Consider the following 23,996-nt stretch of genomic DNA (forward strand, 5'->3'; position numbering starts at 1 on the left):
CGGGGTCTCCCGAACTGCAGACGGTGCCCGGGGGGCTGGCAGGCGGGGACAAGCACCCGCCTCAGCTCCCCCGCCCCAGAACCCATGGGTCCTGCAGGAGGAGGCGGGCAGCTCAGGACCAGGGCGTCCTCCACAGCCCAGTGAGGGCCCTTGTTCTCCTGGGTCCCAGGGGGTCCCTTCTCCTTTAGCCCTGGGACGGGGGGCGGGGGAGCTGGAGGGTGCAGGGGCTGCGCTCCCAGCTCCAGGACCCTGGGTCCTCGGCCCACAGTGACCGCGTGGGCGGCTCCCCCACGCAGGGAAGGGTTGGGTGAGGCACAGGTACCATGCACGGAGCTGTCCAGGGAGGCCTGCCCCTCAGCCAGCCTCCTGCCCCTACAAGCACCCCCCCTACATTCTTAGAGTCTAAGAATTTAACTCCAACCCCTTCAAGGGACCCACTGAGGCCCTCCATGGGACCCCAACCCGGTTTCTGTTCCAACCAAACCCCCAGAAGTCCCACAGGATTACCACGACCCCTTTCTGCCAGCCTCTGACCCTGACTCCCTCCCAGCCGACCCCACCCTCTCCCACCCCCAAATTAAGGTTCCAGCTTTCACTCTTCCCAAGGCCTTGTGTCGAAAGGAGACGTTCCCTGAAGAATACCATTTAACACACCTGAGACATCATCCATACAAACTTAGCGTTACTTTAAAAATTAGGGTAACAGATGCCCTTACTGTGCCCCGGGCAATCCTGGGAGCAGGGCCTGGGGTGGCCCCGCCCCCGCCCGCCCGCCAGTGGTGGGGGCTGCTGCTGTCAGAGGCTCCCCGTGAGCAGACCAGACCGCGCCTCGGGGTGAGGGGGCGGGGCACAGGCTCCCCCGCCCAGGCCGCGGCCAAAGCCTCTCCCCTGCAGCCGCTGAGGAACGGGCTGGCAGGGCAGAGAGGGGAGGAGAGCCACGTCCCCGGTAAGGCCACGCCCAGACAGAGCGGGAGAGGCCCCAGCTCTCAGCACAGGCTGTGGTGGGAGGTGGGGGTCACGACAGCAGGGTAAGTCGGGGCCCGGGCCCTGGGCTGCAGGGAAGCAGGTGCTCAAGGCTGTACCCCAGCCCGGCCGGGAACACCCGAGGGAGGGCACCTCACCCCCCCTCAGGGAACCCGCCTGTGTGACCGTCTCGGATCCGGCACCAGGGCCTGGGCGCCTGCGGTGGGTCTCCGGAGTGTGGGTGGGTGCTCTGCAGGCAGGCAGCCTGCCCAGGGCTCGGCCTGCGCCCAGGGCTCGGCCCCGTGCCCCGATGGAGCTGCGGGCGGAGCCGCGGGCGGCCAGGCGGTGGTCAGTGCAGCACCTGGTCCAGCTCGTACTTCTCGCAGAAGCGGCTGGTGAAGGGGAAGCAGGTGAGGTGCTCGATCCAGGGCCAGTGGATGGGGTACACGTACAGCCAGACGACCAGCGAGGCGAATAGCCCGGCGAAGACCAGCAGCGACACCAGGATGAGGGCGCGCTTGCGGTACTTGTCGCTGGTGCCGAAGGTGATGTAGGGCAGGAAGGCGAAGGCCAGCAGCAGGCCGCTGAGGAAGCCGAAGATGTGGGCGATGTTGTCGATCCAGGGCAGCAGGCCGCACACGAACAGGAAGAGCACCACGGCCGCCAGGTGCAGGAAGGCCCGCCACGGCCGCTCCAGCAGCTGCCAGCTCTGGATCAGCTCCACAAAGAGGCAGGCCAGCAGGCCGAACTGCGACCCCGCCGGGCCCACCTGGGGGGGGAGGCGGGTGCTCACTCCCAGGTGCCAGGTGCGCAGGGAGCCCCGCACCCGGGCCGCCTATGGGGGAGCCCGACCCAGGGTGGGGCCCCGAAGCTCAGGGGACAGCTGGGGCCGCTGGACCAAGGCTGGGCTGCTCCCACTGGTTCAGCCAAAGGGCACCTTCCACTGGGCAGGGCAGCCGCCTGAGGGCGAACGGGTCACAAACTGCCATTCCTGCCGGGCTGGTGTGGCTCACTGGTTGAGCACTGTCCCATGAACCAAGCGAGAGGTCGCTGGTTCGATTCCCGGTCAGGGCACATGCCCGGGTTTCGGGCTTGATCCCCAGTGTGGGGCGTGCAGAAGGCAGCCGATCGATGTTGTTTTTCTCTTATCACTGATGTTTCTATCTCTCTATCCCTCTCCCTTCCTCACTCTCTAAAAATCAAGCAAAACCTATTTGAAAAAAAACAAAAGAAAACTCATGGTTCCTACGGGTTAAGAATGGTCACAGCCTGGCCACTCCCTGTGGCTCTCCCTGCAGACCGGGGGCCTGTGGTGGGCAGTGGTCACAGAGCCGAAGCAGAGGGAGGAGCAGGGAGAGGGCGTCCAGAAGGTCCTTCCGGAGCTGCCATCTGAGCGTGACTCAGGAACAAGCTCCCTCGCGCCCGGGATTAAGGGATCAGCCAATAAGCCTCCAGCTTAGCCGCTCATCCGCTGCTGAGCCCGGCCAGGCAGGGGCCTGGGCCGCCCCCCTCCTGCCCCGACCGACCGACCGACCGACCGAGTCCCCACCTCTGCCCGGTACGGGAGGAAGATGGCGCTGGCGAGGTTGCCGGTGATGCCGCTAAGGATGAAGATGATGGAGATGCGGTGCCAGCCGGCCAGCTTCTCCAGGTCCCGCAGGATGGTCATTTGGAAGACCACGGACACGAAGCAGTGCACCAGGCTGGGGGGGGGGGGGCGGGCCGGCATTAGCCTCTTGGTCTGCCCGCGGCTGCTGGCCAGGCACTTCCAGAGGGGGGGGGGGGCAGGAGGGCTGCGCCCTGGCCCAGGAGCCCCTCTGGGGGGGTTGAGGGGGGAGCCCAGGGGGCGGCCACCACAGGGCGCTGGGGGCAGCCATCTTGGAGCCTTACCCAGCGTGGAGGAACAGGGACAGCCAGAGCCTGTAGAACTGGTCGGGGACCTCGGGGTTGAGAAAGGGCAGCAGCCCGCACACCTTGTCCAAGCAGTGCACCTGGGGGCGACACAGGGTCAGTGCCGGGGCCTGGCTGGGCTGGGCGCCCGGTGTGGGAGGGCCCTGTGAGGCCAGCTCCAGTAGCTGCCGTGCACTGCTTCTCTCTTTGGGGAGAAGAGGGGGTCATCTGGAAAGCCAGATGGGGCTGAGGCAAATGACATCAGCCTTTTTTATTTTTATTTATATATATATATATATATATATATATATATATATATATATATATATATTGATTTTTACAGAGAGGAAGGGAGAGAAATAGAGAGTTAGAAACATGGATCAGAGAGAAACATCGATCAGCTGCCTCTTACACACTCCCCACTGGGGATGTGCCTGCAACCAAGGTACATGCCCTTGACTGGGATGAAGCCCAAAACCCGGACCTGTGCCCTGACTGGGAATCCAACGGTGACCTCCTGGTTCACAGGTTGATGCTCTACCCCTGAGCCACACCAGCTAGGGCCCCACTGGTCCCGCCAGGCCCCACCTCACCTGCGAGCAGAGCGTCGCCTCCTCATGGAAATAGCCGTGCATGAACTCACAGTACTCCCGGGTGGTGATCTCACAGCTGGAGGAGGGGCGTGTCAGGGCCCGCGTTCCCTGCCCACTTGCTGGTGCCAGCGCCCGGCCAAGCCAGCAGGGCTAGTGGGCGGACAGTGCCCCTCGGAGCCCCGGGCCCCGGGGAAGCCCCCTTCGTCCTGCTCCCCCCACAGGGCCCCAGCGTGGACGCAGGTGGGCGTGGGCCCAGGGCCCGGGGCGGGCGGAGGCTCACCTGCCCTTGGTGCCGATGCAGCAGGGCCGGCCCCGGATCTCGCAGTCCATGTGCTGGAAGCCCGTGAGGTTGCTCCGGGCCTGCTCCGTGCAGATCTGCGGGCGCCGACCAGGCGGGCTGTGTGGGTGGCGGGAGCCCCTCCCCGGCCCTCCCAGGCCACCCTCTGCCCCGGGCACTCACCGGCCACTTGGTGATGTCATCAGGCCAGATGTGGGCACCACTGGAGGCCGGCTCCTCGCAGGTCCTGGAGGGAGAGGCCAGAGGGGGCCAGGTGAGGGGCCGGGGCACCCCCAGAGAGCCACACCCGCCCCAGTGTCCCTGTGGGGGGCACAGTGCACCCATGTCCCTCGGCCCGTCTTCCCGGACAGCCTGGCCGGGGCCCGGGACTCACCGGGGGTCCTGGCGGCACACGGCGCCCGACGTCCGCGTCTGGCCCGGGTCGGACTTGTCCAGGGGGGGCCCGGTGTCGTCCTGCCACTTCACAAAGGTGGCCAGAGTCTCCTGGGGAGGGCAGGCGGCCACCGCAGGGGTCAGGGGGCCCCAGGAGCGGCTCTTCCTGTTCCCAGGACCCCACGCCCGGTGACACCCTCAGACCGGGCGTCCACTGGCTTGGGGCGGGAGGCTGGCACCCTTCCTGTGCTGGGCCACATGGGGAGGTGGACAGGGTGGACAGGGGAATGCAGGGCCGTGGACAGGGTGCATGAGGACGGGCAGGGCTGAGGGAGAGGGGCCATGGTCGCTGCCCTGGAAGATGCCCCGGCCAGGGCAGGGGACGGGGAGGGGCGGGCGGCGGCCGCGCACCGAGCAGTCCTTGCGCTGGGTCTGGATGCAGCCCGAGTGGTCGTTCTGGACGCAGCAGCCCGAGTCCCGCTCCAGGTCCCGCTCCCGCTTCACCAGCTGCTCGATCTGCCGGTCCTTCCGGATGCAGGGCGAGAACTTGGCCCCCAGGTGGATCAGGTCAATCTGTGGGTGTGGGGGGCGGGGGAGTGAGCGCCCGCTCTGGTGCGTGTCCCGATGCGGGTGCAGGCCAGCCGACCCTCCCACCCAGCGGGGGAGACAGGCCCTCCTCACCGAGCTGGGGCCGATCCAGAAGTTCTCCTGCTGCAGGTACTTCACGCTCTCGTACACGCCCTTGTTCCTGAGCACCTGGCGGGAGGGGGGGAGGCGCTGGGGGCTCCGAGCCAGGGCCGGCCCCCAGGACGGGGCCCAGGACCTCCTCCATCGGGGCCAGGCTGAGGCTGTGGGAGGCGTTCAATGGCCCGCGATGCTGAAGCCTCTCAGGGGGCTGGGAGGGGCCCCGCTCCTGCAGCCCAACTCACCAGCTGGGTGGTGACGTGCTGGGCGAAGCCCACAGGCGCGATGCCGTACGTGCAGATCACCAGCAGGGTGATGACGACGTGGACGAACGTCAGCCAGTAGGTGAAGTAGGGCCTGGGGCAGAGGCGGGGTCAGCGCCCCCTGCTGCCGCCCACTCCCCCGTCACCACAGCTCCAAACCCTACGGCTGCCCGCCGCCCCGGGGAAAGCCCAACACCGGCCCCTCCCGCTGCTGGCAAGGCCCTGCTCCGCCTACCACCGCCCCGGCCTCCTCTCCTCTCGCAGCCACAGGGCCTTTGCACATGCTGCTCCTCGGCCGGGAAGCTTCCCGTTTCTCCTCCGTCCGCTGACTGCAGCTCATCCCGACCGCACCCCGCTGTCCCTCCTGCCCCGCCCTCCTCCTCAGGACACTGGTCATTTCTTAGTGTTTTGTAATTTGGGATGGAATCTCTACTGGATCATTGCCAACAGTCCACTCTGCGAGAACTGCCCCTCCCCGTGCTCTGGCTTCCCCCGAGGTCTTTGCAGGTGCCCCCCTCCCTCCGGCCCTTCACTCGGGGCTGGGGCGGGGGCGTTAACGGTCCCCCCGACCCACCCACCCTCCCTGCTGCACGGCGTGGGGCTCCGCCGCAGCCTGTGGGCTGGCGCTCAGGGGGCACTGCGGCCGTGAGGGGCGTGGGGGCGGGCGGAGAAGAGGCCGCAGGCGCCAGGCTCCCGGCGCTCACCGGTGGCTGTCGAAGCTCTCCAGCTGCCGCTGCACCGCGCTGCTGATGCTGGGGCGGTAGCGGCGGTTCAGCCAGCTGCCCACCACACCCAGGCCGTAGTGCCGCCTCTGCCGGCCGAAGGCAAAGTGCTTCACCTCGGAGGCGATGCGCCTGCCGCGCTTGGCCGCCGGCGGGGGGCTGCGGCCGTACTCCCTCCTGCCGAGACGCGGCCCTCAGCCCGGTGCCCGCCCGGCACAGCCCGGAGGCACCCGTGGTCTAGGGACCCCCCCCGCAACAAGACCCCTGGGCTCCGGGAGCCCTCTCCCGCCCTGCCACCCCTCCTCCAGCCGGAGGGAGGCCCAGGACTCACAGAGGCACCGGCACCCCGTCGGGGGAGACGGGGGAGGCCGAGCGGGGCACAGCCCGGAAGCAGCTGGCGGAGAGCGGGGGAGACTCAAACACGTCGTCGGGCATGGAGCTCATTTCTTCCTGGGGGATGGGGGGGCGCGGACACGGGGAGGCAGCGTGAGCACCCTGCTCCCAGGCCTGCCCCACCGCTCGCTGCGAGGGAGGTGGGAGGTGCATGTGCTGGCCTCGGCCGTGACTTTTCTGGGGGACATCCTGCCCCACCCCAGGTCCTCCCTCGACAGAAACACGGGGACCTAGGAGCACCCCAAGGTGGCACCTCCATCCCCGCAGTGGGCTGTTGGGTCCCTCAGGCGCTCCTGGCAGGGGATGGTCAGGGCCAGGTCACCCTCCCAGCTGCCAGGCCGCCCTGCCCCTGCCCCGCGCCCTGCGCTTGCCTTACTAAAAAACGAGGAGTCAAACGTGTCCGCCCCGTCGACGGCGTCCTCCTCCAGGAAGCTGGGGTAGGCGAAGCTGCGCTTGACCGCCCGGCACCGCGGGGCAGCGTCCAGCACCGGGCGCCCCTGTGTGCGGCAGAGGCCCCGCATCAGCCCGGGGACAATGCCCGGAGGTGCCATCTGCCCGGAGCACCGGGGCCGGGAACACGGCTCCGGCCTCACAGCCCGGATGCGTCACCCCCCCACGCTGCTTGTCTGCTCTCTGGCCACCTCCTGCCCTCTGCCCGGCAGCTGACCACCACCCCCCTCACTCCCCTTCACTCCCGAGCCTCTGCCATCTCCCCGAGCCTGGCTCCTCGGCTGGGCATGTAGGCCTGCCCTCTTGTTGACCCATCTGCTGCCACTGTCGCTAAAACCACGGGGATCCCCGCGCGGCCCCCCAAAGGCCACGCCCCCTCCCGCCTCTGGGCCTGGCACGGGCCTTTCCCTCTGCTGAGAACGCTGTTCCCTGCCTGGCTCTCCTGGCAAACTTTCCTTATTGTTCCAGGTTCGGCCCGGGTGCTTCCCTGACACCAGCCCTTCTCTGGGCAGGCCCCTGCTACCACCCGGACGGTGCCCTCACCGGGCTGGCCCTGAGCCCGCTCACCGCCCTCTGCGGCCCCCTGGCCCAGCACCGTCAACGGGCTCAGGGAGCGTGGAGATGAGGGTGACTGCACGTTTCACTTCCTGCTTCCCAGCCCGTTGGTGCAGAACCAGCTTCCCAAGCCAGGAGGACGGAGGGCTCCGGAGGGAATTGGGGGCTAGGACTGGGCCTCCTCTGCCCAGGGGTCCCAGGCACCCGCTGCCCTGGCACAGAGGCCCGAGGTGGGCCCTGGGGGCTGCCGTGGGGAGCGGGGGCAGGGGCGGGCGGCCGCACCTTGAGGAGGGCAGAGGCAGCTTGAAAACTCATGTGGGCCACCGACATCCTCTTCCGGCGGGGCAGGTGGCCGGAGCGGACGCTGGTGAAGGAGGCGAGGGACAGGACGCCGGGGGTCAGCGGCGGGTGAGGGGCGTGGGGCCGGTCCACCTCGTCCGGGTGGCGGAAGGCCCGGCCCCGGGCCAGCGGGTCCACGATCTGCAGGGGAGGGAGGCGGTGAGCGGGCGGCCGGGCCCCGGCGCCGCGCCCGCCGCCCCGCGCCCGCCGCGGCCCACCTTGGGCATCTTGCAGGGCCTGGGGGACTCGGTGTCCGGGAAGGAGGGCCCGTCCTGGCTGGGGAGCTCCAGGTCGCGCTGGCAGGAGGCCTTGAGGCGGCCGTAGCGCACGCTGCAGTGGTGCAGGCTGCGGCGCTGCCAGTGCTGCCGCGCCAGCTCCCAGTCGCCGCTGACGCCGAACCACTGCGCCGTGCCCCTGCGGACGGAGGGGCGTGAGGCTCCGGGCACGGGGACGAGGCGCGCACGTGTGGAGGGAGGGGTGAGAGAGCTGACGGGGCCCGCGGGTGCACAGGGGGAGCGATGTCAGAGTCGGTGGCACACGCGTGCAGGCAGCTGTGACAAGAGCTGACCGTGCACGCGTGTGAGGGCTGACGAGTGGTGACAGGTCATGTGCATGTGCAGGGTGGGATGAGAGCTGACCATGCACATGTGCACAGGAGAAGCGATGGCACCCATGTGTATGCAGAGGGTGACAGGCATGTGTGTAAGGAGTGATGACAGGCGACCGTGCATGTGTGCAGGGGGTGACAGGGCACATGTATGCAGCGGCAGGGGCAGGTCAGCTCCCCCTTGAGCCCCTGGTTCGGTCCCCGTGGCTGCACTGGCATGAGGAGCCGGGCTGGGCCCCTCGGATCCACCCGGGCCTATGCGAGGCACATGCCCCCGCACCCCAGCTCCCCCCCTGCAACACGGTGTTCGACTCCCGGCCCGCCCTGCAGGGAGAGGCACTCGCTAAGGCCAGCTGGGCCTCTGGAGGGGACGGGGGGGGGGGGAGGGGGGGTGCGGATGGGCCTGGTCCTCGCCGGCGCTCACTTGCGGATGCTCTGGGACAGCGAGGCCTGGCGGCGGAAGCCGGGGCGCTTCTCGGACGCCTCCTGCCAGCGTCCGCGGGGCTCCTGCAGGCTGACGCTCTTCAGGTAGGTGGGGTTCCGGGGCCTCTGCAGGGGGCAGGGGCGGCACAGGGTGGGCGTGGGCACGTGTGGAGCCCGGCTCTCATCCCAGGGCTAAACATCGCCAGTTCCTAACGTTTCCCAGAAACCCCATCGGTGCCCCCCCTCAGCCACGGCGGGCATCGGCCTGCCCTGCGTGCTGGAGGGCACCCGTGGGTGAGCGGGCGGCACCGACACAGCCCCTTTGTGCCCAGGCTGCGGGCGCCCACGCGGGGCCCAGCCTGTTCAATGGGGTCTTTGTGGACGGGGGCCGGCTGCTGGAAACACCGATTCATTCCGTTCTCTCGAGGAGCAGGCGCGGAGGTCAGGCTGCTGGGCTGGGACACACGTGCCCTGCACCCCAGTCCCCCCAGACAGCCCACGCCCCTTCCCCCCCAAGGGCCGGCGCGGAGCTGGAATCAGCCAGGCCGGTGGGACCGCGCGCCTGTCCTGGGGCAGCAGCTCCCATTTCTCGGGGGGCGCTGAGTGCAGGGCCCACCGAGGGGCACAGGCCTGTCGGGGCCACACAGGCAGCTGCTGGGGAGGGGTCCCGTGGGCGGTCCCTTGGGGCCCCCTCACCTGGGGCAGCATGCTGGCGTGCTCGTCGGGGGCGGCGGCCTCGGGCGGCGGGATGGTGATGGACAGGTTGGGCGGCTTCCGGCTCTGCAGGCGGCTGCCGGACACCGAGGAGACGCGCTCGCCATTCTTGTCTGCGGAGGCCATGGCGGCGGTGGGCGGGGGGCTGGAAAGGAGACGGGGAGGGCACACGGTGTGTGAGAGCCAGAGGGGACGTGGAAACCCAGGTGCCAGGGTGGACCTGCCAGAAACTGGTTCTAACCTAACCGGATACTGAGGTCCCGGGCAGAGACGGAACCGGCTGAGGGGGAAGGCAGGAAGGTCTATGTCTGCCCGCCGGCTTGCCTCAGGGGTGGAGCATCGACTTACGAACCCAGAGGTCACGGTTCGATTCCTGGTCAGGGCACAGGCCCGGGTTGCAGGCTCGATCCCAAGTCAGGGCGTGCAGGAGGCAGGTGATCAATGACTCTCATCATGGATGTCTCTCTCTCCCTCCCCCTCTCCCTCCCTCTCTGAAATCAACACAAATGTTTTTTTTCAAAGGTCTATTTCTGTCCCCCTTCATTTGCATTCCAGACCAGTAGCGCCTGGGAAGTCCCCGACTCCCCACCTCCGTCCAATTCTGGGCTCTGCTCAGGAGGGACCACAGGCAGGGGTGCAAGGCATAGGGCAGAGCAGCAGAACGTGCCAGTCCGCAGGCCGACACTCAACCGGTGCTGGCTCCTGCTTCTCTCAGGCCCCAGCAGACTCGGGCGTCCTTTCTCCACCAGAATCCCGAGCCCAGGCCCCGGCAGCCCAGGCAGGGAGGTCAAGGGCAGGCGGCTCCTCAGGCCGCAGCCTGTGGCAATGCCGCTCGGAGCCCCTCTGGGGACAGCTCCCGGCCCGGCCTCCTCCGGGCCCTGGGCCCCGGGCGGAGAGGGGCCTGGGAGCTGCCCGGGGGCCCGGGCACCAGGAAGGCAGGCGGGCAGCGGAGGAAGGCGGGGTGAGGGGGCTGCCAGGCCCGCACTCTGGTCAGGACACCAACAGGCAGGATCCTTCCGGAACTCGGAGCGACCACACCCCGCCGGGCACAGCCGGCCCCCAGCTCCCACCTCCTACCTGCCGCCCCGCACCTGGCCCGCCAGGCTCCGCCTCCTGCCTGGCTCACGCCTACCAGCTGCTTTTTTCTTCTTTTTTTATAATATATTTTATTGGTTTTTTACAGAGAGGAAGGGAGAGAGATAGAGTTAGCAACATCGATGGATGTGCCTGCAACCAAGGTCCATGTCCTTGACCGGAATGGAGCCTGGGACCCTTCAGTCCACAGGCTGACACTCTATCCACTGAGCCACACCGGCCAGGGCTACCAACTGCTTTAAGGAAAGTGAAATGTCACTTCCTCCAGGAGGCCTTCCCTGCCACCACCAGACAGAACCACTCGCTTCTCACAGGCTCCCTCAGCACCCGCAGGTCTGCCGACACGTGAGTGTGCCCGCGGTCCAGGCGGCACGGCCTGGCACACAGTCAGCCCGAGAGCAGGTGCGAGGGGCACGCGTGGTGGCAGGCGGTCAGGCCCTGCTCCTCGGGAAGCTCCCCTGGGTGCCTGGGTCCCGCCCGGCGGTGCCCGGGGCTGGGGATGGAGGATGGCGTCCCGGGATGAGTCCCCGGTGGACGGCCTGTTCCCCAGCCCGGCACAGCCCAGACTCCAGCCAGCCCTCCCATCCCAAACCATACCCCCGCCCCCCGCCCCTCCGGCTGGGACTCCTGGCCCAGGACCCGCTGTGCTGTGGCACCAGCACCCCCTAAGGGCAGGCACAGCCCGAGGCTGCAGGATGGAGAGATGGGGCTGCCTGGGTTCCCGGGGTTCTGAGAAGTGGCTGGGCCGCAGGGAGCAGAGGCGGTGGGGCCATTTTCTGGGGAGCAGTGAGGTGCCTAGGAGAGACACGTACCCATCTTCCCGGGGCAGCGCCCAGTCCTCACTGTGAGCACCCCCGCCCCCCCGGGGCCCTCCCCGCCTCAGTTTCCTTCTCCGTTCACCGAGGGAGTTGGGGAAGGCGATGGCCCCGCTCTGACCCCGGGGAAACCCACACATCGGGTTTCCGCCTGGAGGGGAGGGCGGCTCCTGAGGCCGTGTCCCTCCCAGCCCCTCCCTCAGGCCCAGGAGTGAGGGTCAGGGGTCAGGGGGCGTCACTCCCACCCTTGGGCCTGCACAGCCCATCCAGGGCGTGCAGGAGCCGGGTGCCGAGCCGGGCAGCTAAAGGGCTGGCGCTCCGGGGGCGCCCCGCCCGCCACTGTCTCCTGCGCCCCAGAAGTGCTTGCTCACCGCAGGAAATTGTGACATCCTGGGACCAGGCTTCCTCCCGGCCCAGTCACATCCGCCGCTCTCAGACCCCTGCCCGCCGCGCCCGGCCACGAGGGGGGCGGCGGGAGGCCGGAGGCTGTCCCCTGGCACAGCCGCTGCCACCTGCCCAGCTGAGCCCCGGGGTCCTCAGGAGAGGGAGGGGTTCAGGGTGGGGTCCGGCACGGGGCTGGGGTGCACAGCACTCCCATCGCCATGGGCTGAGGCATCCCACCCCGCCCCTCCCGCCCAGCAGCCGAGGCGGGAGCGCAGCCCAGGAGGAGCCGGTTTGCCCACGAAGGGCGCGGCCGGGCACTGCCAGGGACACTCTGTCCAGACACATCACCGGGCACACAGCCGCCTGGGGAGGTCCCCACAGCACCCCTGTGCGTCCTCCCCGCCCCCTCCCTGCCCCCCAGTGCCACCTGCACCCAGGAGTCTGGCTCCGGGCCCCCTCCCTCTGGCTCCACTTGCCAGCCACCAGCCCAGCCCACCGGCAGGTTCCAGAAGGCGCCCGGTCTGCCTAAAGGTGGGCGGGGCCTCCACCACCCAGGCTCCGGGGCCTTTAGGAGCCAGCAGCGGCTGGGACCCCAGGGGATGGACAGGAGGCGGGGGATGGACAGGAGGGCTCCAAGCCTCCAGCCGCCTGTGCCCACAAATGGGGAGGGAGGGGCCCCCGGACAAGGGGCAAGCAGCCCCCCAGAGAGGACAGGGCAGGCCGTCCACCTCTCGGTGAGCTGGAAGCTCGGGGCCCCCCCCGGGGTGGGGTGGGGTGGGGTGGGTAGGGGGGTGGAGTGACTTCCAGCTGCCCGGGTGGCCCCCCCGCTGACTCACAGGATGGGGGGGTGGCGAGGAAGTGGCCCGTCTCCCTGCTTCCCGGCCGCAGAAACCAACAGCTTTTCCCTCCCACAGCGCTGGGACCGGCGTTTTCAGAAAGCTGCAAAGCGAAAGAGGAAGCGGCCCCCGCCCCCCACGACGCAACCCCCAGCGAAACCCATGTAACCCCCAGCGAACCCCCTGCCTCCGCTGGCCCACCGGACCCGGAAGGAGCAGCCCCCCCCGCCCCCCGCAAGGCCGTCACCCAGCCTGGTGTCCCCACGGCCCCCTGCCCCCACCCTGCACAGCCACAGCCCCCTGCCCCCCGCCCCGCACAGCCTCAGCCCCCTGCCCCCCGCCCTGCACAGCCTCAGCCCCCTGCCCCCCCGCCCTGCACAGCCTCAGCCCCCTGCCCCCCGCCCTGCACAGCCTCAGCCCCCTGCCCCCCGCCCCGCACAGCCACAGCCCCCCGGCCCCCCGCCCCGCACAGCCACAGGCCCCCTGCCCCCCGCCCCGCACAGCCACAGCCCCCCGGCCCCCCGCCCTGCACAGCCTCAGCCCCCCTGCCCCCCGCCCCGCACAGCCACAGCCCCCTGCCCCCCGCCCTGCACAGCCTCAGCCCCCCTGCCCCCCGCCCCGCACAGCCTCAGCCCCCCGCCCCCCGCCCTGCACAGCCTCAGCCCCCTGCCCCCCGCCCTGCACAGCCTCAGCCCCCTGCCCCCCGCCCTGCACAGCCACAGCCCCCTGCCCCCCACCCCGCAGCCACAGCCCCCTGCCCCCCGCCCTGCACAGCCACAGCCCCCCTGCCCCCCGCCCTGCCCCGCCCTGGCCGGGGGAACGGGACAGGGTTTGGGGAGAGAACGGGAAGGAAAGAAACTGTCCCAGGTGGTGGCTGAAACCCAATCACCCAAGCCAGTGCCAGGCAGGGAGCAAAGGGACTCCCTTTCCGGCAAGCACCCCCTTCCCCAGGGGTGCCAGCAGCACGCGCACACACACCCCAGCTCGGAAGAACCGCCTGGAGGGGCGGGCTTCCCCCGTCAGAGCCAGGCTCTGGGCACCCCGTGACCCAGTTAGAGTGGCTGGGGTGGCGTGGCCGACCACAGACAGGGGAAGCGGCGCTGGGTTCCAGGTGCCGCCACGGGCAGAGTGTGAGTGTGTGGGGGTGGGGAGGGGGCTGCCACGTCTAGAGCAGAGGGACCCCAGGGCGCTCTGCACCACCATCGGCTCTCTCAGGATCACCCCCAGCTGTGGGCTGGCAGGGTGAATGCCCATCCTCTGGGCTCCTGGGGTCCAGGAAGCTGGCTGAGCTGGGAGCACCCACGTCCTAAGATGCAGCTGCCGGGAACGTGCGGGGCGGGCACCCCTGGAGGTGAGAGTGCACGGGGCTCCCTAAGCAGACACAGTGCTGGGCCCACCATGGTGCCCACCCAGATGCCCCTGTGGGACTCTGCACCCCCTGACACCCAGGTGTGACCAGGCTGTTCCAGCTCAGTGCCCAGCACGGGGCTGTCCATGTTTGCCCACCTCCTCCCCGTGGCCCGGCTCCAGATGGTGAAAACTGTCCAAACGGCAGACAGTCTTCGGCTCAGCCCCAAATGCTGTGTGATCTTGAGCAGGCCACTGGACGTCTCTGAGCCTCAGTTTGTGTGTGCTTACGATGCTGAGCACCCTCCCCCGAGTCTGAACTCCGGGGCCCTGGTCACCATGAGCTAGAGAGGTGAGCACCTGGGCCAGGGCACTGGGCCAGAAGCCGGGCTCCGAGCTGCCCTGGGCCCTGCCCTGCATCACACTCAGGACAGGGCGCCCGTGCCCCTCAGCAGGGCACACACTTTCCAGCTCGTAAACAGCATTAAAGAGCTAATAAACCCAGAGCCAACGACCCGCCTTCCCAGAGCGCTGCCGGGGCTGACTGGTTCCCTGGGAGAGGCGGGCCACAGCCCCTGGGCCGCTGGGACAGGCCCATCCAGGCCTCTCACACCAGGGGGGCTTCAAAACCTACTTCCTCATCACTGCCCCTCCTTCCTTGGGGGCAGCATGGGTTCTCTCTTTGAGGAATGAGGGCTGGGGGCGGGGCTCAAACCCCGCCTTGACCACCTACTGTGCTAGGAAACTCTGGGTGAGTTACCCTCTCTGAGCCTCAGTTTTCTCTGCTGTGAAATGGGATGATGTCCCGGCCCAGGAACACCGTGGAGATGACATGAGATCATGAATGTACAGCGCCCGGGACCCTGTGGGCGGCCAGTGATGGGGATTCTGGCTGACCTCATCACTCACGTGGTCTCTATATCGGAGCCAAGAGCTTCTACTGGACGGGTGGGGAAACTGAGGCTCAGAGAGGTTAAGTCACCTGTCCGAGGCCCCACAGTGAGGAGGTGGTGGGGCTGTGACGCCCCCACATTGTGCAGCCTCCTGGCACCCAAGAACTGGTGAGACGGCATGGCCAACGCACAGGCGGGCGGAGAGGGACTGAGCAGCCCAGGCTGGGAGTTCCAGGAGCCGGGCCTGAGTCTGAGCCACTCCCACCCTCCAGCAGCAGTGACATCACCACGCCCTCTCCGGGTACAGGGCCCTCATCCTCTCACCGTCCCATCTCCTCGTCTCCCTCGCTGGACGGTCTGACCTTGGCTCCGAGTCCCGCTCCAGCAGATCCCCCACCTGCGCTCCCAGGCCTCCCAGGGGAGAGGCACCCGCCAGGGAAAAGGGGTTCCTGGCCGGGCCGGGCCCAGGCCACCTAAGGGTGCTCTGGGCGTGGGCGCCGGGGCACAGGTGAAGCAGAGAAAACCACGGTGTGGGCAGCTGGCCCTGCGCTGGGACCGAAGCAGAGCCGAGCGTGTCCGCCTCCATGACATCCTCCCCCCAACCATGACACACAGGCTGGCAGGCGGGGGAACCCCGGGCGGGTGGCAGTTCACGCCTGGCCCAGATCGAAACCCATCCTCGGGGCCCTTGCCCTACACGGCGCCACCGCCCGCCCGCCCACCCAGGCCGGCCGCGTCCACAGAACAGCAGCAGCACGCCGTTCCGCCCATGTCCCCAGCCAGTCCCCCAATCCACCCTCCCCACCATGAGGCACGGACTCCCTCCCCACACGCTGGTCCAGGGCGCACAGCCACCCCGAAGGGCAATCCCATCTCGTTATCTTGCCAGCTCCCGCGCCGGTTCTATGTGGTTGGGCACTGGCCCGGACCACCGCTGGAATCCTCACTGCCGCCCTCCCACGGCCTACTGCTCCCCACTGACGGCTGGGGAAACTGAGGCACCTCTTGAGTGACCCCATCCTGCTGACCCCGCTCTCCTAGACCCCTGCCCATGGCTTCCCGCCTCCCTCTAGGCCAGGATCTCGGTCTGCCCGCCCAGCTCCTACCACTTTGTGTGTGTGTGTGTGTGTGTGTGTGTGTGTGCAGAACATCCTTCCTAGAGGCAGCTTTGGAATTGCAAATGACCGGCATCTGGCTGGGACCCACATTCATTTCCTGCGTGAGGGGGTGGGGACTTGCTCCCTGTAAGTCCCTGAAGATGACAGAAAAAGTGCGTTTTTCTTCAGCCCCTCTAGCTCCCCCTGGAGCCATGTCACTTCCGGGGCCGTCTGGGAAGCCCTCGGTTTCCCTAACACGGGCAGGCAGGCCCCTCCTCCTGGCCTGTGTCCACAGGTCACCGGCCAGGTCACCAGCCAGGTCACCAGGCCAGGTCAGCCTGCGCTGTGTGTGTGTGTGTGTGTGTGTGTGTGTCCCGCCTGGCTCAGCAGGACGGGAAACTGGGACCAGCGAGTGAGCTCACACTGGAAATCCCCCTGGGGGGCCGGGACACACGGACGCTGGGACCACACGGACAGAGGCCTGCTCCAAAGTGGGAGGCACAGGGACCACGGGGCTGTGCTGGGCGGAGAGGCCTCCGGGAGGACCTCTCCCCTGAGGGTCTGGGGTGGGGCTGCCTCCTGTCACTGCCGCTCATCCTCCGGGAACACCGGGCCACCTGGAAGCGAGCAGGTCTGTGCACGCTCAGACACACCCGCCTTCTTCCTGCTCCGTCCGCAGGCTGGTCTGGTCCAGGCCCAGTTTGCCCAGCAGGTGGCCACAGGTACAGCACCGCTACTGCCCCAGAGCCAGACTCGGACCCGGGGCCTCGGCAACGGGTTTGGGGGCGGCGCGTCCCTCCTCTTGGAGGAGAGTCCAGTCCCAGCCTGGGCAGAGGGTGTAACGCCAGGCAGAGCTGCTGCTCAGAATGAGTCTGGCTACGGCCTGAGGCACGGAGTGAGGACCGGGCCTGGGAAAGGGCATGGGGTCCGGGGTGCACCCCACCGCCTTCTTCCCCGATGCGGACTGAGCGCTGCCTGGGCCCCACCCCAGAGGCACACGACAGAGGATGGGAGCCTACTCCAGCCTCTTAAACGACCATAAATAAAAAAATAAAATTAAAAGGCCAAACACCACCACCGCCAGCAGCATCATAAAAAAACTCCACAAAAAACGCCAAAGTCAAGCCAGAAACTGCCACCTGCTCTCTCACCCCACCAGGGCTCCAGGGTCCGGGAGTGAACAAGAGGCCACGGATACTGCAGGAAGTGGGAGGAGGGCAGAGAGGGCAGTGAGGGCGGTGGGGTGGCCGGGCACCTGGGCACAGGCAACTGCTTCACCCGTCCTGCCCTGGGAAGGCCACCTGCCCCGAGCCCCACCCCCGTCACCCCTGCCTGCGGCCGATGTCCGCCTCCTCCCCCCCTGCTCCACTGACAGGCACCACGAGTGGGGAGGGGCTGGCTCTCCCACCCTGGGCCTCTATCTAACCGTTACACTGGAACATTCTATGGCTGGAGGGAAGCAGCCTGGGGAGCCACGAGGAACGAGGAGCCCTGATATACCCTTGGGTGCCCCTTTCCCGGCGTAAATGCCGGAAGAGTGAGGTGTGAGCTCAGGAGGGTAAATACCAGCAGGTCAAAGGCATTGGGCGTCCATGCCCGCGTCAGCAGCCCAGCTCCGGGAAGATCTGCCAAAGGAGCTCGGACCCGAGCTGTCCCGGGGGTGGACGCTTCAGGCCAGTCTCCTGGCCCTGGTCTCACCTCCTCCCTCCCCACAGCACCCACACCTACTTCCTGCAGGGCCCATGGTTGGAGCAGGAAGAGGCAGCCTCTTGCTAGGGGAACCACGGCCCTCCTACCCCCCTCTCATTTAGGGTTATTCCAAGTTCTTCCCCAGACCCCTCAGGCAGGAAGGGGGAGACCGTGAGAAGCACAGGCACACCTCGCAAGCAACGCGGATTGTTCCAGAACACGGCACTACAGTGAGCTGTGATCTTTTTGCTGGTGGAGGGTCTTGGCTTCAATTTGTAAAAACACACACACACACACACACACACACACACACAAACCCAAAACCACACACACCTGCGGGGCGCAATAAAGCGAGTCGCCATAGAACGAGGCATGCCTGTCGCTGGGTTTCCCAACCTGGCACAGCACCACGGCCGTTCCGAGTGGGATGATTCCTCATCTGGGGGTGTAGGGTGTTCGGCTGCACCCCTGGCCTCTACCCACTAGATGTCAAACAGCAAAGACACTCCCCCTCCCCATGAGCTGTGCCGACCAAAACGGCTGTCAGAAATTGCCAGCTGTGCCCCTGGCTGGTGACATGTCTGAGAGCCACAGGCTTCCCTTTCCACTTGGCCCTGTCCCGCCCAGAGAGGGACAGAAACATCGCACAGACGCTGGGCTCAGGCTTTTACCAGCAAATGTCCCACATGGGGCCCTAAATCTATAATAGCTTAGCCATCGGGGAAACGGCAGCCGTCCATGGCGGGTCCCTCCCCCAAGCCTCACCTTCCCAGGCACCCCCCCTCCACCTGCTGCCCTCGTCCTTCACCGGGCAGGCAGGGCTGAGGCCTGGCGCCCCCTCCGCCCTGGGGTGGGGCACCTATGCCCCCAAGGGATGTGCTCCCCTCTGGGCTAACCCTAAACCAGGGGACCAGCCTGTCCAAGGCCCTCAGCCCAGAAGCCAAAACCCCCGCGCCCAGTTTCCGAGCTCCGGTGCCGCCTGGCAGAGCGAGCCCACCTCCCACACCCGCCCGCACCTCGGCGCCCGCCGCTCGCCCCGAGGGCGGGGCGGGAGGATCTGGGTCGAAGGCGGGAGCGCGCGGTGCTGCCCCGGGGCGGTCCCTCCTCTCCCACCCCGGGCTTCAAACTTCTGCCCCGTCTTCTCGCCCCCGCATCAGGTGACCCTTGGCCCGGGGACCCCTTCGGCTTCTGGTCCGAGCTGAGCCCCAGGGGCTCGCACACCCGGTCCCGCAGCCCAGTCCGAGTCCGGCGCCGACCTCTGGCCCACGTGGGGCCCGAGCGCTCCGCAGGGCGCGCACCCTCGCCAACCGCGCGCCGCCGCCCCAGGGCGGGCTCGGGCGCCACACCGCGGCCCCTCCCGGCGCCTGAGGACCGCGGCCGGGCCCGGTCCCACCTGCTGCCGGTGCTCACCTCCCAGCGGCCCCGCTTCTCCGGACGCCGGCCGCGCCGCGCCGCCGAGCAGCTGGGCCGCGGCTTCTGGGGGCGGGGCCCCGGCGCCCCGCCTCTTCCCTACCTGCGCGGGCGGGGGCGGGGCCAGGGCGGGGCCTAGCTAATGGGCGGGGCCTTGGCTGTGGGGCGGGGCCCTGGGACTGGAGGCGGGGCCTGGGCGTCAGGGCAGGGCCTAGATAGTGGGCGGGGCCATGTCGTGGGCAGGGCCCTGGGACTGGGGGCGGGGCGTAGGTAGCGGGGCGGGGCCTTGGTGATGGGACCTAACTAGAGGGGCGGGGCCTAGCTCGTGGGGGCGGGCCCGCCTGCCCTCGCCACGCCCCGGTGTCCTCTGCGGCTCGGTGCGCTGCCCAGCGGGGTCCCGGCCCGGCGCCTTCCGGGCGTTGTCCTGTCCTCGTCACCGTATAAAGCGCGTCGTCTGGGCCCGAACGGCCACCCTCACATCACCCCCAGGAAAGCCCGCCCCAATAACAGCCACCTCCGTTCCCCTCCGTCCAGGGCCCCATTCTCAGGCCACATGGGCCTGCTTCCTGGAACCCTTTAGCCCTCGCCTGTCCTTGAACCCCCAAATCCTGCTCCCGCCTCCGGACGCTTCTCTGACCTCAGCTCCGTGACGGCGAACGCGCCTCCCCCGCACCCCCCGGGGCGAAGGCCGGGTCTTGCTCAACTTCCCCCGCCCCCGCCGCGCGCGCTCTGAGCAGAGACAGCTGCGCTGAGTGCCGGCCCGGACCGCGCCGGGTGCTGTGGACGGCGGGGCATGGGGGTGGGGGATGGGGGTTTGAGGTTTGGGGGGATGGACCGGAGCTGGAGAAGTAGTAGAAATAAGCATTAGGCAGAACCGCGTAAAACCTACGTTGCCTCTGGGCGGAAGACACAGAACCTTCCATGGGGCATGGAGGCAGAGATCTGGGGGGCAGGGGTGGTGGGGAGGGGGGTGGCTCCCTCAGAGCCACTTCCTAATTTGCAGAGGAGCGAGGCCTGCCCGGCCTTCTCACGTGGTGGGTGATGGGGACGCAGTGGAAACCACCTGTGAAACTGTTGTTAGTTAACGGGGGGCCCCGAGTTCAGATCCCACCGCGGCCACTTACCACCCGCGTGGCCTTGGGCAGGGGCTGGCTTCCTGCTGGGTGAGGTGAGGGTAGCAATGGGCCTGGCCTCTGGAGGGAGCCCCGGAAGGGCACCCTGTGAGCAGCTGCAGTGGCTACCATTGCTGTTATTGTTAGTACTATTATCACCTGCTTCCGCCAGGAAACTCTTTGCTGCAAGCGATCCCCTAGCCCTGTTGCTCCTGGCCGGAGCGGGGTCTGGGGGGTATTGCTCTTCTCTCCCTCTCCCTCACCCCCCCACCGCACGCCCCCTACAAGGGACTGAACCTGCAACCCAGGCACGTATGTGCCCTCGACCGGAATCAAACCTGTGACTCTTCAGTCCGCAGGCCGACATTCTGTTCACTGAACCAAACCTACTAGGGCTGAACTTCGTTTGGAATGGGCCCAGAGGTGTAGGGAGATCTTGACGGGTAGGGTGAGGAGGGGGCTGTGGGTGGGAAGAAAAGAACAGACTCGGGAGCCAGGAACGCTGGTTATGGGAAGGCAAGTTCTGGGCCGGGCTTGGCGCCTCCCAGGATGTGTGTGGGAGGAGGGTGGCCCGACAAGCCTGGGAGGCAGGTGGTTGTGCTGAGGCCGAGCTGGGCTATGCGTTCAGGTGTTCCTGTTTTACCCAGTCAGCAAGGGGGTTTCCGGCCGGGAAATCGCCCCTATATTTTCCTTTTGTGCCACCCTCTTTGCAAAGGGCTTCCTCAGACCTGGTTACACGTTTTAATCTTTTTAATATATATATATTTATTTCATTGATTCTTTACAGAGAGGAAGAGATAGGGATAGTTAGAAACATCGATGGGAGAGAAACATCGATCAGCTGCCTCTGCATGCCCCCCACTGGGGATGTGCCCACAACCAAGGTACATGCCCTTGACCAGGATCGAACCTGGGATCTTCCAGTCCGCAGGCCGACGCTCTAGCCACTGAGCCAAACCAGTTAGGGCTACACGCTTTAATCTTTTTTTAAAAAAAGTTTTTCCGTTTTTATTAAGGTATTAAGTTGGTCCGAAGGTTGTGGGTTATTGTTAGGCTGATTAACATTTTTTTATTAAGGTATCATATGTGTACATATCTTACTGTTGCCCCCTCCCACTCCCATACATGCCCTCACCCCCCCAGTGTTTTGCGTCCATTGGTTATGCTTATATGCCTGCATACAAGTCCTTCGGTTGATCTCTAATCTCCCCCACCTCTCCCTACCCTTCCGCTGCAATTTGACTACAGGTTTTAATCTTGGCGGCAATTTCCCCGTTAGGCAGGGCCGGCCTCGCAGACAAGGGAACGAGGGAAGGGGGGGGGGGGGCGTTGGGGCCGGAAGACCAGGCCCTCGGAGCTTTAACGTCAGAAGCCTTTGTCCTTGGTCCGCACCGCCTGTGGGAAGGCAGGGAGGCCAGTTCCCCACCCCACCCTGCGATCCCGAGGCCCCTCGTGACCTTAAGAACAAGATGAGACAGCGTGACCCTCCGGAGAACAGGGAAAAGGGAACTTGAAAACATAAGTTGGAAAAAAAAAAAAAAGGAAAAAAAAGGAAAGGGGGTGGGGCACTTGGACAACATAACCTTGAAATATTAGGGGTCGCGCTGTCAGCGGAGATGTGAGAATTCTAGAGCATGTAACAGCATTGCACACGTGAAGGGTGCTGATGTTCTTGTCGGGGTTCAGAGAGGTTCAGGGCTGTGCCTGAGGCCACGCTCTTCCCAGCCGTGAGGGACCGCAGTTTCAGAAGTGTGGGCCTGGCTCTGCTTAGGACACCCCCGGTTTGGGAGAAGGGGGGCACTGAGGAGGCTACTTTTAAGGTCCGGGGAATGAGACACGGGAGTGCGGGGGGAGGGGGGGGAGCAGAGTGGAGGAAGGCATCCTTGTCTTTCAAATTTGGCCAACAGAAGCCCCAGATGTCCTCTCCATCCGCGCTCCAAGTGTGCCGCCCCTCCCTCTCCGGCTCAGGGGCAAAGTCAGGGGAGATTCTGCTGGAGAGGTGGGGGGGGGGGGGGGAAGGGAACAAACATCCTGAGTGTGTGTGGTGGGAGCGGAGGGGGGGTCAGCAGCTGCTATGGATGATGCGTCGTCACCACCTAGTGGCTGTAAGGGGTACTGCACCAGGGAAGCCTCCCCGCCCCAACAGAAGCCCAATTCCTCTTGCTCCCTCTGCCCTCTTCCCCACCAGAAACCCTGGCGGCTCCGCCTCCGGCTCCAGGTAAGGGGGTTCAAGGGGGCTCGTGATCTTGAGGTGAGATGTCAAAGCCTATGCGACTCTTGTCCCTGCTGTCCTTGCTGTCCGGCCTGCTCTCAGAGGGGCACCCTGGCACCGCTGTGTGGGTGCTCATTGCTCCGAGGCCCCGGCCCCTGGGAACTGCCCGCCGCCCCAGGGAAACCCAGGGCCCAGGCTGCTGTGCTCACCCCCTGGGGCTCGGGAGACGCTTCTCAGCTTCGTCTTCTCCTGTGCCGCCCCCGCCCCCACCGTGGCCTTGCAGCCCTGGCCCCCCTCCCCGCAGCGGCTCCTCACACGCGGGCTGTTCTCCACCCTTTATCAGCCTTCCTCCGGGTCACCCTAGTCCGGCCAGGGCTTGGCCACTCCGCCTGGCCACTGGGAACAGACGTGGAATGTTCTTCCCGAGCCCATGCCACCTCCCACTTCCCAGCGGCTCAGCCTGCAGACCCCAGAGCACTGCTGCTGCTGCTGCTGCTGCTGCTGCGTCTCCCTCCTCCCCCCGTCACCCCCCCAGTGCCCTCCCTCACCCCCTCCCGGGGCCCGAGGCCTGGTGGCAAACACTCAGGGATACCCAGCTCACCACGAAGGAGCTGTTTGACCTGTGACCTTAGGCAGTTTACCTAGGCCTCCCTAGAAAGACACCTCCCCCAGCCCCACCCAGAAGCCATAGCAAAAGATCAACAGGTTTGAAGACATGAAAGCTGTAACGTCTGTGCCAAAAAGACGCCCAGGACAACGCTTAGCAAAGCTCCAGGGAGCGCCGTCCAAGGGTCGATACCGAGAAACTGAAAAAAAGGGTCCTACTTTAGTCACCTTTAAAACGAGGAGCCTGCCTGGCCAGCGCAGCCCGGCTGGTCGGCGTGCCGTCCTGTGCACCAAAAGGTTGAGGCTTCGGTTCCTGGTCCCTGGTTCCTGGTCAGGGCACATACTCAGGTTGTGGGTTCGATCCCGGGCTGGTGCATGCGGGAATCAACCAGTCCAAGTTTCACTCTCACGTTGATGTTTCTCTCTCCCTCTCCCTTTCTCTCTCTCTCCCTCTCTCTCTCTCTCTCTCTCTCTCTCTCTCTCTCTTTAAAGTATGTCCTTGGGTGAGGATAAAGGAAAAAATTACAAAACAATCTAAGGGAAAATTGGATAAAGACTAAGAACAAACAGTTCACAGAAAGATAAGTAAAAACAGGAGATGGTGAGTCTGAAAACACACAGGCGTTAGGAGAAGGCCCTGGAACCCGGAACCCCTGGCCGGGAGGGGCTGAGGCCCAGGGCTCCCTGGAGGAGCGGCTGGCTCCGGGTCCGGGCAGCCAGGGCTGCTCGGCGGAGGCGGAGAGCAGGGAGGCCGTGACAGATGAATGGAGTCGTGTCAGAAAGACACAGGGACCAGCTGGGAAGCCTCCCGCTGGCCAAACGGAACAATTTGAGCATCAGAAAGAAAAACGAGCGCAGGTCACGGAAAAGGCCCGTGTTGCTCAGGACACCCAGAGAAACCCTGGGGAACCCGGAGCCACTCATTAAAGCAGACCTTCCTTTGAAAAGTGGTGAATAAAGGGGAGTCTGCAGCATCGATCCTGCCTTTCCCGTGGGAAATGCCTTTCCAGGGAACTCCGTGGCTCTACTTGGGCCTAAGGCCTCGAGCTCCCGGAACCCAATCCTTAACCTGGTGCACAGGACGGTGCTCCAACCACTGGGCCACACCGGCCAGGGCTGTTTTGTAATTTTTAAAATATATATATTTATTGATTTCAGAGAGGAAGGGAGAGGGAGAGAGAGATAGAAACGTCCGTGATGAGAGAGAATCACCATGCCCGCTACTAAGGATGGA

At 66.3% G+C, this 23,996-nt stretch overlaps 1 protein-coding gene across 4 annotated transcripts; it reads right to left on the reverse strand.

The window, feature by feature from the left end:
• Positions 1 to 627: 627 nt before the first annotated feature.
• Positions 628 to 19,480, reverse strand: RHBDF2 (rhomboid 5 homolog 2). 4 transcript variants are annotated; one of them, XM_045572128.1, is made up of 18 exons: positions 19,459 to 19,480; positions 9,249 to 9,411; positions 8,554 to 8,678; positions 7,741 to 7,936; positions 7,466 to 7,663; positions 6,550 to 6,675; positions 6,117 to 6,235; positions 5,768 to 5,962; positions 5,046 to 5,157; positions 4,798 to 4,872; positions 4,528 to 4,689; positions 4,118 to 4,227; positions 3,907 to 3,970; positions 3,727 to 3,821; positions 3,447 to 3,522; positions 2,854 to 2,954; positions 2,513 to 2,666; positions 628 to 1,732 (listed from the first exon to the last, which is right to left on the reverse strand). In XM_045572128.1, exons 2-18 carry the CDS (start codon positions 9,390 to 9,392, stop codon positions 1,313 to 1,315), a joined length of 2,472 nt encoding a protein of 823 aa, XP_045428084.1. In that variant the 5' UTR covers positions 9,393 to 9,411; positions 19,459 to 19,480; the 3' UTR covers positions 628 to 1,312. The 4 variants fall into 4 exon arrangements, with proteins under 4 accessions (XP_045428084.1, XP_036268097.1, XP_045428085.1 ...); XM_036412204.2 differs by lacking the exon at positions 19,459 to 19,480 and adding an exon at positions 18,833 to 18,942 and having other exon boundaries at positions 6,117 to 6,231; positions 6,555 to 6,675; XM_045572129.1 differs by lacking the exon at positions 19,459 to 19,480 and adding an exon at positions 18,833 to 18,942 and having other exon boundaries at positions 3,727 to 3,818; positions 3,904 to 3,970.
• Between the last annotated feature and the right edge of the window lie 4,516 nt (positions 19,481 to 23,996).

The sequence above is a fragment of the Pipistrellus kuhlii genome, unplaced genomic scaffold (genome assembly GCF_014108245.1).
Source record: "Pipistrellus kuhlii isolate mPipKuh1 unplaced genomic scaffold, mPipKuh1.p scaffold_m20_p_44, whole genome shotgun sequence".
Taxonomy (NCBI): Eukaryota; Metazoa; Chordata; class Mammalia; order Chiroptera; family Vespertilionidae; genus Pipistrellus; species Pipistrellus kuhlii.

Coding starts and splice junctions, on each gene's coding strand:
- RHBDF2 (XM_045572128.1), bottom strand. CDS start 9,392: ATGGCCTCCGCAGACAAGAATGGCGAGCGCGTCTCCTCGGTGTCCGGC. Junction 4,228..4,527: donor CCCAGCGCAAGGACTGCTCG/GTGCGCGGCCGC, acceptor TGCCCTCCCCAG/GAGACTCTGGCCACCTTTGT. Junction 1,733..2,512: donor TCCTCCCGTACCGGGCAGAG/GTGGGGACTCGG, acceptor CTCCCCCCCCAG/GTGGGCCCGGCGGGGTCGCA.